Genomic DNA, 15,409 nt, shown 5'->3' on the forward strand with positions numbered 1-15,409 from the left:
AGCCTTCCGTCTCATTTTTGCAGGTGTGCTTAATTGTGCTTATTGTTACTTCAGGTTTTTATATGCTGTAACTGATTAGAGGATGATGGCATATCAAAATATAAATTCCGGCTTTTGAAGGTAGAGATGCTACTCAGGTACAAGGCCTAAATTGCAGTTTATTCTAACATTATCAGAGTTCTATGCTGGGGAACATGGAGCCTTGTATCAGTTTATCATAACAGTATTATGATGTTTATATACAATTTTTCTTTGTGTATCTCTCAAGATTTACATGAAATTAAGGACAATGGAAAGAATAACATTCATATACCTATAAGTACCTGACTGAAACCTAAGAAATTCCAGTTCTGGGAGATGGCTCAGTTGTGTTAAGTCTTTTCTGAGTTTTGATCCCAAGCACTAAGGTAAAGGCCAGGTGTGGCAGCATGCACCTATAACACCAATGGCTTGCTGGCCAGCAAGTCAAACTAAAATGGCGGATCCAGGCTCAATTAAAGATCCTGTGTAAAACAATGGGATGGAGAACTATAGAGGAAGACACTCAATATTGACCTCTAGTTTCTACAGTCCCGTGAATAGTACACACACACACACACACACACACACACACACACACACACACAGACTGCAGTGGTCTGAATAATAATGGCCCCCATGAACTCATATATGAATGCTTAGGGAGTGGCATTAGGAGCTATGGCCTTGTTGGAGGAATTGTGTCACTAGGGGTGGTCTTTGAGGATTCAAATGCCCAAGCCAGGCCCATTGGCTCACTTTTTTCCTGCTGCCTGCCGAGCTTGATGTAGAACTCTGGCTTCCTTCTCCAGCACCATGTCTACCTACATACCACAGTGCTTCTGCCATGACAATAATGGACTAAACCTCTGAACTGTAAGCTGGCCTCAATTAAATATTTTTCTTATAAGAGTTGCTGAGGTCATGATGAGAATAAAACCCTAAGAAATATATATACACACACACAAACACACACACACACACACACACACACACACACACACACACACACACACAAAGAAATATACCACACTCCATTATAATGCAAACCTTATTTCTTCTAGAAGCCTTTGGTTCTTATGGCAAATCATCATGTCTGATTTATTAGTGCATAATGAGAGATGTCACCATCTCTTACAGAGTCTTTTGAAACCCAAGTTGGCTGAAAGCTATCACTGATCAAACAAACACAGAAGGAGAAACAAACTTCTTATAAACAGTGGGCTGCAACAGTGGACTCTTACATAGGAAAAGGGCCTCCCTCAGAAGAGGAAGAACACGTTCCTGCGCAGAACAAAAGTGTTAGTACATGGAATTTCCTCTCCTGGTTTTTTGACTTGGCACATAGGTAACTAGTGCTGTTTTAGACCATTACCCTAACTGTATTTATCTAGTGAATCCCTAACCAGATGATTCCACCTTCTCTGGAATCTGGATCCACCTTTACATCTTTTGATTTATGTCCCTTTATCCTTGAAACATCTTTCAGCATCCCTCATTTACCCAGTTTATTCCTCCTAAATACTCAGGAAGGCCCATGTTATCATTTATGAACATGTAAGTTAAGGCACCCTCCATTTCCCTTATTTGAAGTTGAAGCTTGTTAGTATGAAATATTATTTTAGTTATTTCTATTTATAATCTGGATAACCATTTCCAGACTGAAGCCACTAAAATTTGTGAAAATGATTAAATATTAATTGAATCAGTTCAAAATATTATTTTGAGAAGACAAAGACATAGTGTTACCAGTTTTATGAAGGTGACCATGATTGGAGAATTGGGTAAACCAATAGATTACCTATCTAATTCCTCAACAAGAAATGACTGAACATTTTCTCCCACCCTCTGGTACCATGTCACTACCCCAATACAAAATGACAAAACCCTCCAACTTTTCAAGTAAATACCAGCATAAACTGCATTCCCATCTAAACTAGACCTAGCTCCCACTTCTACAAAAGGAAATTGCAAACACAAGAAGCATGATTGCTCTTGTGAAGAGTTTTCAAATTTGTGATATTTACTGTAAATGTGTTGTTTTATTTTTTCTTTCATCTTCTTAAAAGTAAAGAGTGCATTTCCAAGGCCAGTTCTCACAAGCACTATTATTTATGATCCCAAGCATATTTGGTTTCATTGAGTAAAAGATGATGTTTTTGTACGGCCTGATGTTATTATTTTTTGGACCATGAATACCTTTCCTTCCATCCTAACTCAGTTCAGTTCCTTATATAGAAAACCACTGTGTGATAAGGAGGAAGGGTGCAAAATGGTTTCAGAAACAAAGTAGATCATTTTCTAAATCTTCAAAGGTACACAAATGGGGGCTCATTTAAAGAAAAGAGCAAACCTTCTCTAACTTGGGATCTGTTATTTCTTACTATGATGTTTCACTTTATTTGCCCTCCCAATTGTTTGTGTTCAAATCTAACTGGCTATTTACTGCAAGGCCTTCCATTATTGCTTGAAAAAATATTTACAGCTAAAATATGACTTTGCATATATCACCTAAGTTTCTTGTCATTTCAGGGGAAGTAAGTATTGCTCAATTATCCATTGAGTGTGGAACATTCATTTGCTTAGGATGATGATACTAATAGGTATCAGAGACAGAATTACCTGAGCTGAGAAACTCAACACTTAACTTGACCTCAGTCATACCCCAAGATTTGAATGAACCAACCTTCAGATCTTCTGTGCTAGTCATAAAATTTAAATTTTTAAAGAAAATATTTATTAGATGAGATGATTATGACTAAAAACAAAATTAATATATATTTTTAAAATAGTAAGTTGACTAAACTCTGCCTTCTGATAACAAAACCACAAGACACCAAAGTAGAGATTAAAACCAGTTCTTATTTGAAATATGTTTTATTAGCCACATAAAGAAGTGATTGCTTTTACCTGAACTATTGGTCAGTGTGTGGCCTCTTAATCATGACCAACACTTGTGAGGAGAGTGGAGATCTTTAAGGCATCTTTTAGAAACCCCTGGCTTAGCATCTGTTGTTTTCATTCCCTTTAGAACCTCAAATATGTATCAGGTTTACCTTTTGTGGGTGAGATTACTAAATTGAATGTTATAACTTCTACTTTCCTGCTACATCTCTCTACACTACTTACTAAAAGTTATTCTATCACTTTAAGGTTATCCAAGTTTCCTGCATAGCCAAAGAGTATATGAGGCAAACGTATGTATGCTCCTGACATGGCTTGTTGGAGCATGTTTGCATGAGAGCACTGGCATCTTCAGTAGAATCATATTATTATATGGATGTAGATATTAAACCGTAGACAAAATTTAAGAGCATCTGACTGAGTTCTAAGATTTTTTTTTTCCTTCTTTGTTCATCAGAATGTTCATTTAGGAAACTCATGATCTTTAGGTCAACTACCTAAGGAGTTCCAGCTGGCATATCTTGTCTGTAGGTCTCTTGAAGTTATAATACTTCCACGAATGGTGAACTGAGCTAATATAATAGATAATATATAATAAATATATAATATATAATATATAACATATAACATATAACATATAATATATAATATATAATATAATATAATAATATATACATTGCTTAAGTCTCTGATATTCTTGGAGATTTATTTGAAAATATTGTCAGGTTTATCTAAGCAATGTTTCCTATAATATCCAAATGTACATTCATATCTTTAATAAATGGTGGTTATTCACTTTCTTCATTAAGGACTATTTGAAAAAAATACAACCCCAAAAGAATCTGCAAAAATGTAAAACTAAGCAAAACCTTATGGAAAAAGAATATATAATAATTTTATAAACTCCAAATGGATATGCAGACAAGATTCACACCACTCTGTCTTTACTGTCGGATAATTTAATGTCTACACTTGTATACGGAAGACATATTTGATCAACAAATGATCTGTCTGCCTTCCAGCACACCCTCCCCAAATCATTTTCTTCCCCCTAGCTAACCTCCTTATAAGCTAAACTCAGTCTCTCTGGATGGCCAAATGGATTATAATTCAGATTCTCTTTCCTCTTCACTCACTCATAGGGCTCTATAAAATTCTGCATTTTGCTCTCTCTGTGTCCTTTCATTAAATCTTTCTAAACCAACATTTCAAACTCCAATATCTCCCTACTCATGTTTCCTCTTTAAAGTTCCCCTCTGGTCTTTGAGAATATGGATCCCCTCTCTCACAAGTTGCTTCATTCACAAGAACCTTTTACAGTTTACAAACCTGAGTTTGTTGATGTATTGTTTGAAATAAATGATTCCACACTTCTTCATATGTTTACGCTATATCTCCCAAAGGAGAATATACTCCTGAGAGAATCTTCTAAATGTTCCATCTCCATAAGCACTTACAACAGTTCATTAACAAAAATGCTGACTAAACGTTGTTGATCCACTGATACTTTTCCATTCCAGGAAACCAGTAAACCATTACTTGAACATATTTTATTTCCTTGGAAGGGTTTAAGAGTACTGGTAAATTGTATCAGTTCTCACAATATTCAATTTTTAAATTTTAAATGGATAAAGAATATAAAGAAATTGTATCCTTGAGGTAAGGTAAAGCCAAATACTAGCAGTGCATATATTAATTAATTCAAAAAATTAAGAATTTTGGGGGGGGTGATATACAGCTACGCTTCGTTTTGAGTTCATTCACATAGTCAGGTTTGCCAGAAAGCTTATAGGAAAACTCACAGTAGACTGGAAAACAGAACAACAGTTGTGGTATAAAATTTAAAGTCATGCCACACATTTACAAACTCCAGACAAGGGACTTAGAAAATGTGTGAATATACAAGCTGAGGTGGAGGTCATTGACAGGTCTGTGAATAGTCTAAAGTTTAAGACTTGAGGTTGTTTTTCAATGCATTTGAAAGGCGCTGATTAGGTTCAGCACCTTGGCCAGCTCCCCTGTGCCAGGCTCTATTGGCCTAAGAAAAGATGTAGAGGGGAAGGAAGACACCATCTGTTTTTGTATTAATGACTACAACCCCACAACTCGGAGTGGAGACTGTAACAGTCAGTGCATTAGATTTTGCTGCTGGCGAGTTTGGGGGTGTCTTATTTGGTGTGTGGGGTTTTTATTTCTTCCCTCGGATCCTTCATGGAGGAAGGGCTAAACAACTCAAAACCTGGTGAGGCTCAGTAGAAAGTGCTCCGAGTTCTAGGGACTGAAGAAAGCTTCACTGGCTTCGAGGGGACGGGGGCTAGATTTCTACTTAGATAGTTGAACTTCATGATCCATCCACCAATTCACTCAAATTTGATGCATTTGTATTTTACAACGAACACATATGTCGTAAGTTGCTGGAATTGAGGTTTACACAGGTGCCCTTCCTCCTGCCCTCTCCTACAGTCCACCCCAGGTATGAAGACTGAACTAGAAGATGGACCTTTCCTTGAAGGTACCATCTTGCTGAATTCCTCTTAGTGTGACCTCTCAATGCCCGCAGAAAGCCCTGCTGTCCGAAACGGTCAGAAGTTACCATTGGCTTCTTTATTTTTCCCTTCGCCACAAAAAAAAACTTTTTGTCCTCGGGAGGGGAAGAGAGGTCGAGGCAAAGAGAGGTGGTCTACATAGGAGAGGGGGCAAGGAGGGCTAGGGGGTATGAGGACCAAAATTAGTGAAGCTCTGAGGCTTTGGGGCTCTCCGCGCTTTCCCCCCTACAGGCCTTTGCAGTCGCCCTCTCCGCCGCGGACACTGGAGAGTTAAGCCAATAAACACGTAAGCGCCGCTCGCTCCCCAATCGGCAAGATGCCTCTCCGGCTCTTGGCTGCATCGACAGCTTGCAACACTCGGCATCTTTTCTGGAGGCGCCTCCTTCAGCGGCTGCAGATGGCATCCGGCTGCGGGCTCGGGGCTCGCAATTGATTCTCGCCCTTGCCCACCTCGGGTGCTCACACGCGCCTCTCCCTTCTCCTCCTCCCCTCGCGCTCCTGGGTCTGCGCCCAGCTCGCGCTCGCCAGGCGGAGGAAGCGGTCGCGGCGGCCGAGGCTGAGCAGCAGCGCTCGCTCTCCCTGACCTAGGAAGAAGCGCCCACCGGGACAGCCGACCCTCGGCTGCCTCCAGCGCCCCCCACCTTTTGCACCCCAAGCCGGGGACTCCGGGGACACCTCCCCCCAGGCGCCACCATGCTGGACCCTTCGTCCAGCGAAGAGGAATCCGATGAGATCCTGGAAGAAGAGAGCGGCAAGGAGGTGCTGGGCTCGGCCGCGTCCGGAGCGCGCCTGTCTCCCAGCCGCACCAGCGAGGGCTCGGCGGGCAGCGCCGGGATGGGGGGCGGCGGCGCCGGGGCCGGGGTGGGCGCCGGCGGCGGCGGGGGTAGCGGCGCGAGCAGCGGCGGCGGGGCCGGGGGTCTGCAGCCCAGCAGCCGAGCCGGCGGCGGCCGGCCCTCCAGCCCCAGCCCGTCGGTGGTGAGTGAGAAGGAGAAGGAAGAGTTGGAGCGGCTGCAGAAGGAGGAAGAGGAGAGGAAGAAGAGGCTGCAGCTGTACGTGTTCGTGATGCGTTGCATCGCCTACCCCTTCAACGCCAAGCAGCCCACCGACATGGCTCGGCGGCAGCAGAAGGTAGGTGCGCGGTGAGGCCGGGGAGCGGCGCCCGGACGTCGCCGGGCGGGCGGGGCGAACAATGGGAACCGGCGGCGCCGCTGGCGAGGAGGAGCCGTGGAAGGTGGAGACCGCGCCCTGGGACTAGGGGCCGGCTCGCCGCGGCCCAGCTTGGCTCGCACAATCCGGCTCCGCCAGCGCGGAGCTCCCCGGGATGTGTCAGGGGCCTACAGCACAGTGTCGCGCACACGGGCCTCCCTGCGGGGGAGCGAGGCGGGAAAGTCCCGCTTTGTGACCTGGGTGGCGCGGGGAGTGACTTGCAGCGGGCAGCGCCTACAGAGGCCTTGCTCCTTTGCGGAGATCCCTGTGCTCTCCCGCCGCGGCGGCTGCGCCGCGCTCTGGCCCGCCCTCCAGGGCGTGCGCTAGGCAGGCGCAGGCACCCGGCAGGTCGTGGCGCGGGTGGGGACCTCCAGCTGCGCGGGACTCTCGGGGCAGCGGACAGCCGCAGGGGCAAGGGGAAAAAAAAGCCAGATCTGGAGGCGAGGCTTCCCGTGACTCAGCCAAGGGCGCCCCCTCGCAGCCTGGTCAGCTGACCGCCACCTAGGCGAGCCTAAGGGTCCTGCTGGCAGCGCTTTTCTCTTGCCAGGCGTCTCTCTAACCCACGTTTCCCCTTCCTTACGGATCCCAGAGCAGGGGCGCTCCTGGTGAGCCCCTGTGCCCGGGTCAGGACCTCCACCATACTCCCTGTGACCCTCTTCTCCTCCCAAGGTGACTTCGAAGCCACCTTCTGGCTCGCCCAAGCTCTCCAAGCCCTGCTGTTCCTGGCTTGATAAAGTGCAGCTGCAAAGGGCTTAGCTTCTCAATTATAGTTATCAAAAGCTTCTTGTGTCTGAGGCAGGGGCAAGGCCAAGCTGGCTTTGAGCTGCTTTTCATGGGATGGGGGCCCCATTACTATTCCCAACCAGAGAAAGGAGGGAGGGGGAGCAGTCACCGTGGGCTGAGCGTCAGTGGTGAGGATCAGCCAGGTCAGGAGCCCAGGAGCAGTGAGTTAGTGAAGACAGTCAGCGTTCTGCTTAGTCTCTGGCAATGATTGGAGGACTTAAGCTTGCATGAGGTCAGTTGAGCCTGGGGCCATGGGAGGTTCCAGCTGTAACCCAATCAAGGTTGTGAGACTAGTTTCTTAAAATAGTGATTTCTACGTTGATGCCATTTAAGTCAAAATTCTGTGTTGGCTCTAGTAAGGTGTTGGGCTTTCCATATTTACCTTGCATCCTTATCTCTAGGTGGCACAGATTGCTCTGTTTGCTTTGCTTATATGTGTACACACACCACCCAACACTGTCTGTTTTAGCTACTACAAGCTTGGATGCCAATTTTATTAAGTCAAAAAGACTCCTTTCCCGGGTGAGAGATGGCAGGCAGGCATACATACTGCTCTCCACCCTCATCTCCACAATACCTCCTTCCAAAGCCCTTTTGTTTTCCACCTGTATTAGAGCAAAAATATCCTTAGAGAAGTGAAAATTTGATACAATTTTTAAGGTTGAATGTGGCTTTACATAGCCAGTTAATCTAAATTTCTGCTTGGAATTACGTTAATTGTCTTTGTAGTGTGGGAAATTCTACCTTCAAAACTCAAGGACTGAATTAGCCAAAGATGTCCTAGCCTCTCACCATGACTTTAAACAAAATGAAACAAGACTTTCCATTTATCAGTCAAAGGCTTTGTAGCTGTGTCCTTTAAGCAGATGCTTAGGTCAAGCACTGGGAGAAAGAAAAAGGAAAATCCTGTAGGAAGCCAGTTCTATCATAAGAGAAAAGACCACCCTGAGATGTTTCCCCCAATCTGACTGCATGTTTCACCTCAGTCCATCCAAAGCTGCTTTCTGTGGGCCAAGCCTGTCTGTATATATGACCTTTTCACATCATGGACACTCTAGGACAATAGTAACACTGGCCTTCTGTCACACTATTTTTAGGTACTGGAAAAACTATTGCTAAATATACATCCCAGCAAAACAGCCCCAGGCCTAGTGGCTACAGTGGGAAGATTATATATATCCATACATACATATCTTATTATTAGAAAGGAAGTAAGCTTTCCCTATTACTCTGTCTCTTTGTTTCATGCACTCTGGAAATGGCATTCTTTCTCTCCAGATTCAAAGTTTTGAAACTCCAGAAGTATTGAAAAGGTTTGTGTACTCATTATGGGAAAATGTAAAAGACAATAAATAAAACTGGTAAGTTAATACCAGTATGGATCACTATATACTAATTGTGCCCTAAAGGTGAGCTTTGAACAGACTGGAAACAGGTGAACTAGAAACAGACAGATGAAAAATGATGCAGAGAAAGGGAGAGAACGATGCAGAAGGCAGAAAGAGAACTACATAGGAGAAGGAATCACAAAACAGGGAAGGGTGTATTAAAAAGTACAGTGTATCTTCTGAAACCCAGGAGTCTACATCATGCCTATTACCAACCTCACATATCTGCAACATGTAAGGCTCTCCACCTAGACCATTCTTCAAACTATTCACTTTATTTTGAGGGCAGTTTTAATTTAACTGAAGAACAGAGACAGTTCTCACGTGCACCAAGCAATTCTCCTACGTTGTTAATAACTCAGAAGTATAACACATTTTACAAAGAACCAAAGCAATACATTACTAGTAAAGGCTATAGTTTTTGTCTGAATTCATTTTCCATTCTGAACTCATATTTGCTTTTGGTTTGGTGATGGAGGGACTCAAATCCCCAGGGTCTTAGATATGCAAGGCAAGTGGAGTGCTTGCCCCTGCATCCTCAGCCCCTGAGATCATTTTCAATTCTTTTAAAAACCCTGACATAATTACCAACATCACTCTGAAACTCAAAAAAGTTTTAATAGTTTGCCTAAAGCACCATGTAGCTAGACAAAAGAATAGGCTTTGAGCCAAGGGGTGGTCTGATTACAAATCCTATTTTCTGAGTAGAAGACACTGGCCAGAAATTCTAGAGTATACAAACAGAAACCTAGCATGTCATGTATCTATCCTTACAAAGGGGTATTTCTACTTGCCCCAAAAAAGATGTCCACTCCTCTTTTTCTGAGCACCTATCCGATAGTCAACTTGGGCATAAAGAACATGAAGTAAAAAGAAGGGTCTGTAAAAAAAAAAAAAAAAAAAAAAAAGTTTCAATAACTTACTCTAGATAACATTCTGTTGTCAGATTTTCTTCTTTAACATTGTTCAAACTGAAAGGAAAAGTATGTTAGCTCAGGAGAACAAGTGAGAAAAAGCAGAGGGAGAAGATATGCTGTGTGGATAATGCTGATAGTTAATTTTCCTTTACTGGAAAGACAAAGAGTGCTTGGGCATTTGGCTAATCTCTGTAATGTAAAGAAAAGTCTATCAACAGACCATTTGAAAACTGTATTTTATTATTTATAAATATATTTTGTCTTCATTACCAAGTATAAATGTGATGTGGTGGTACTGATCATGTATGACCCAAACAAAAACTTTCCCTATGAAGCTCTCACAATACTGATTCAGTAGCTCAAAAATGGCAACAGTTCTTTACTTTTTCTCCCCTTCTTCCTCAGAATGGTAAAGTCAATACCTAGAGTTGGCATGGTAAAGCTGTACCATCTGTTTCTAAGCTACATAGTAATGATGATGGGTGGCTACCTCATGTGAACCAGCTACTTATAGATGCTGCTAAGGGAATGTGAAATCAGGCACTGTAAACAATGATGTGTAATATTTAGATCAACAGGATGATTTTTAATTGGATAGCCATTATTCATAATGTCTAGATTACAGCTACTCTCATGTAGATCTTGTGTGTGCAAAAGTATATGTGTGTGCTCCATGTGTGTGTGTGTGTGTGTGTGTGTGTGTGTGCATGTGCGTGCATGCGTGCACACGCACCCACGCACATGATGATGGAAAGGGACAGTCCAAAATTGTGTCTACTTCAGCAGAACTATTTTATTCAAGGGGACTTTATGCCTGGATGAAATATGTCTTAAATCGAAAATACTCTTTTCTATGTGATTTAGCTTATATTGTTCCATGAAGTTATGAGTCGCTATTTGCTAGAGAGATTCCATCTCTATCGTTTACTTATTTCCCTTTATTTGGGCATGTTTCAAAAGCTATGATTTTCATAAAATTCAAGACCCAGTACTGGTTAACTCTGTATGCTCCTGAATTAGTGATTCCTCCATTTCTAGTTTTAGGTACCTAGATTCCTCTACTATTCAAAATTTTTAATCTTTGCTCTGCCAATGAAAAATATGATTTGCATTTTAAATATAAACTATTTTAATCTTTCAGTACAACTATGTGAATGTCACCTAATTTCCTCCCAACAGATTATATCTTTATCAAGAATAATTAAATTATTTAAAGCTGCCTTTTGCTCCTGCTCCCCAGTCTATTTGGTGCAGTGAGAAGGAACTGCATATTATATGCGATTCTGGCATAGACTACCTTCTGGAGATGCAGACTATAGAAAAATACTAAGATGCTCTTGCCTCATTACACACCTTGAATAGCCTCCTCCTTCACTGCAACTGGACTTAGGAACAAAGGAAATTAAATTTTTCATTCCTGAAGAATTGTACTCTATCAGGTAATGAACGTCAAATGGCTCAGAGATCTTCCCTCTGAAAGAGCAAATGAATGCATAGCCATAGACTATCACATTGAATATGACAATATTTGACTTGGGGCCAAGTGTCTATAAGAGTGAAGCAGGGGTGGTGAGGAGAGTTCTACCTTAAAACTAAGTCTAAACACGGTAGCAGGTGCTCACTGCAGCAAGCACTCAGCCAGGCTGCGGGGTAGAACCAAAGGACGCATGTGCCATCTGGTTCTTGAGTCAGAGGAGTCTGTGGTTTAGTTTGAAAGATAGCAGACATAGGACTCAAATAAATTGAGAGAAGGATAGAGTTTACTACAAGATGTGGGTCATAAGAGAAGGAGTGGTGTGTGATGATGCACTCAGATTGGCTTTATACTGGGGAAATTTTCAGGAAGCAGTACACAGATGACTTTGCACAATTTTTAAAAATCTAGATATTGTATATATTGAAACCTGTGTCTGAAGTAAAATACTACCACTAGTGGATCATAGATTACAGGCAAGTCTTCTATTTCTAGGTAAGTTCATCTGTCATTTGCAGGAAGGGGCAAGGCACCTTTAGATAATTGCTCATGTCTCTTTAGATATAATAGTTGATTGTTCTGGAAAATGCAGTTGCTCATTAGCAAGACATAAAATCCTTTGAGCTTGGAGTTGGCATGTTTTCACATTATGAAATAAGGCACTTTCCAAATGATCCAGGGTGGTTAGAGATGAATTCAGTTCATCCAGCTATGCAGATTTTCAGATGAGGTTGGAAGACAGACTACACGGGAAATTTTAAGCTGTAACTTGTAACTTGGAGCCAATCCACAAAGTTATTTTGTCTATATTTCCCCTGTTTTTAATTAGTTCTCAGCTCTTGTAACTTCTAGACATTTTATGGTGAGAAATTTGAATGTCAGCTTTTCTTATGTTTAATATCATGACAACATTAGGACAGAATTGTTGTAGATTTATGAAAAGCAATTCAAAGAAGACTCCCCTGCCATCACTTAAATAATAGAATGTGCATCACTTTTAACTTAATTATATTTGTTCCAAGAAGGGAGCCATATTTGTCTAGAGGGTAGAACAGCAGTGCTGTAGGTCTTTCCAAACCCTTCTTTGTGCTGCTTAACAGATACTGTTGGTCTGACCCTAGCCCCTGGGTAGCATTCCTGGGAGAGAGTCTGGCACTTGGAACACCACTTTCCCTGCTTCTGGCAACTGTTCTTGTTTTCTTGTTAGGATCAGAGTCTTCATTTCTACAGAATTAGAGGCTTGATGGTCAGCACTACCTTATTAATTTTTATTGGTTGTTCCAAGCCTGTAATAGAATTGCTTTTCTGTTCTTATTTCTTATTTCTGTTCTTAATTATCTTATCAGATAATTAAGGAGGGAGACCGTTGACAGTTAGTCTGGTCATTACTGTTCATATCTCAATGGACAGTAAGGACAGTGGTTAAGAGCTTAAACTCTGAGACTTGGGAATCTTTCCTACCTGTGGCAGCCAGTTATAGACTCTGTGATCTGCAGTTTATTTATTCTCTCAGAGGTTCAATGTATGCACCAGCAGAATAGAGGGTGGGTAGTTGTACTGTCATCTTTGGGTTGTTATGAAAATTAAGTGAGATAATATAGTAAAGCTCTTAGAACAGCACAGGACATTTGGTTAGTGTAAAATAAGTATTAGTTCTTGCATTGGCCAAGTTTATGTACATATACATATACATATATACATACACGCACATATGTGTGCATATAAACATTATTTTTGTCTGTAATGCTTGTGAGAATTAATGTATGTGATATATCCCTGCCATAGTAAGGGATATATTACTAGTTTCTATTATCAGCAACATAGGAAAATCTAGACAAGCAGGTGGCCGTCATTATGGCATCTTCTACAAACTAGATGGAGCCACGCAGGCTGTATATCTCTGTCCTCCTCTTTGCTGAGATGCTTCACTAATTTTATGGAAAGAAAAAGGATCCATTTCTTTAGCTTAACCTCCCCCCACCTTTGAACATGTGATTTGTTAAATGACTAATGGCAAACACATTAGTGGAAAGACTTGCTACATGTTTCACAGAGTCTTGGGCCACTCATGTGGCTTGTGGTGGGACTCCCAGAATTCCTTACTCTCCTTGTCACCTTCCTTCCCCCACCTTATGCTTTCTGTCATACAATAGGGCACTTTGTTTCTTCAAGTCTTGAAATTTTGGTCTTGGTACAAACAGCTCTTTACAAATGTTGGTTTACTGTTGTAGTGTTGAACTGTTGCCATCACTAATGAACTTATAAAGTGCATTATGTTCGTATAAAGAGTAAATTCTAAGCATGTATGGCAATAGTAAGTGCGTATATATGTTCATATATCCAGGCAGGGAAGACTTACAGAAATAGACAATGTATGGCACAGTAGTGAAGTCCTTCACTTCTGTATACTTTCATTCCATAGTTTAAATTTCTGTTTAGCTGGTGAGCTATGTGACCTAAATTAAATTAAATTTTGTGAACTGCTGACTATGTGACCTAAGTTACTTTTCATGACACTATGACCAAATAAATACCTTCCACTTGACTGAGGAATGATTGGGGGGGGTATAGTTAAAGTTTGTGTGCTGTGCAGTGGGATGGGATAGGCATAGTGGAGTCCATGGTGACTTGAGGCTGTGGCAGTGGGAACAGGAGACTGCTTGCTTACATCTTAGCCAATCAATAATCAAGACTTGAGCCAGAACTAGGGGAGGACTATGACCCATGAGGCTCCCTATATATAGCCATACATCTTCATAAAGAACCCACCATCCACCAAAATAGTACTGCCATCCAGGGTCCTACACTTCAAACACATGAGCCTGAGGAGGATGTTTCACATCCAAACCCTAACAGATCCATTCCCCACCCACTTCTTCTTTTATAAAATGGAGAAACATTATCAAGAATTGCAAGAGAAAAGTATGGCAGATGCTTCACAAGTCCCTTATATATGGTTCATGTTGCAGAGGAAATGCTCACAGTAGCCATCATAATAGCATTCACAAATTTTTGTTCCCCCAGGGTTCCTATACTGTTTCTTACTGCTGTAACCTTTTCTGTAGCTGCTTCTTATTCTAGAACACCCCACTCCCCTTCTCTGATTCATTCTTATTTGTCCTTTAATTAACTCTGGCATTAGCTCCCTTAGGAAACTGTCCCAAGCCTTTACATTGGGCTAACTCCCACACAACTCTGTAATCTTGAGTTCAATCTACCTCATGTACACAATATTTAAATTACTTTTGTGTGTGCCTCTCTTCCACAGACAGAGACATTTTATTTTTCTTCAATTACTCACCTATCAAATAATGTCGGACACACAGTAGGTCCTTTGAAAATGTTGAAATTTCACACCAGCATTCTATTTCCTAGCAAGTTTTCAATGGGAAGAAGCCAACTTGCCATTTCTGAAAAAGAAAGAAAAGGCAGTCACCAACACTCTAGTGACAATTGGAGGGTTGTGGAAGTCCTGGGATCTCTAGGTTCTGTATATTTAACATAGGAAAGTATATTACTTTTCACTACATTTAGAAGAATCAGGCATTATTTTCTCTGTTCTTTTATTGTAAGCCATCTCTTCCAGATTAGGTTGGATTATGAATAAGTAATAACTATAGGACTCTTGCACATTGGCATAGTAATAAGGATATTATAGGTATGAAATATCTACAAGGGAATTAAATTATTTATGTGTATGGGCTTTTCTGATACCTCTTTAAAGGGGAAAATGCTCTTTGCTGTTTCATTACTTTTATTTTTAACAAGTGTGAGAAAGGTTTGAAAAGTTATTTCAATGATGAAGTGCACAGATATTTCAGCCTGCCAACTGTTATTCTGAAATTGAGAGATGGGGGGTATGCTGGTTAGTTTTATTGTCACAAACTAGAGTCAGATGGGAAGAGGTGACTTCAATTGCCCAGATCACAACTGGCCTGTGGGCATGTCTATTGGACATTGTCTTGACTGCCAACTGATGTAGGAGGGTCTGGCCCACTATGACAGTGCCATCCTTGGGCAAGTGGTTCTGGGCTATATAAGAAAAGTAGCAGAGCTTTATGCTTAGTGAGCGAGCCAGTAAATAGCACTCCTCTATGGTCTCTGTTTCAGTCTCTGCCTCCAGATTCCTGCCTTGTCTTCCTTTGATGATGGACTATGAGCTGTAAGCTGATA

At 41.7% G+C, this 15,409-nt stretch overlaps 1 protein-coding gene across 13 annotated transcripts in view; it reads left to right on the top strand.

Annotated features, from left to right (window-relative positions):
- Positions 1-6,161: 6,161 nt before the first annotated feature.
- The window catches only part of Cadps (calcium dependent secretion activator), a 456,343-nt gene continuing 447,095 nt past the window's right edge, over positions 6,162-15,409 (top strand). For 8 of the 13 annotated variants that reach the window (XM_059274214.1, XM_059274212.1, XM_059274215.1 and 5 more), the window contains exon 1: positions 6,162-6,596. In XM_059274214.1, coding sequence (XP_059130197.1) covers positions 6,162-6,596 — 435 coding nt within the window. The remainder of the gene's footprint in view (positions 6,597-15,409) is intronic. The other 5 variants (XM_059274220.1, XM_059274219.1, XM_059274216.1 and 2 more) reach the window with 2 other exon arrangements.

The sequence above is a fragment of the Peromyscus eremicus genome, chromosome 9 (assembly GCF_949786415.1).
Source record: "Peromyscus eremicus chromosome 9, PerEre_H2_v1, whole genome shotgun sequence".
Lineage (NCBI taxonomy): Eukaryota > Metazoa > Chordata > Mammalia > Rodentia > Cricetidae > Peromyscus > Peromyscus eremicus.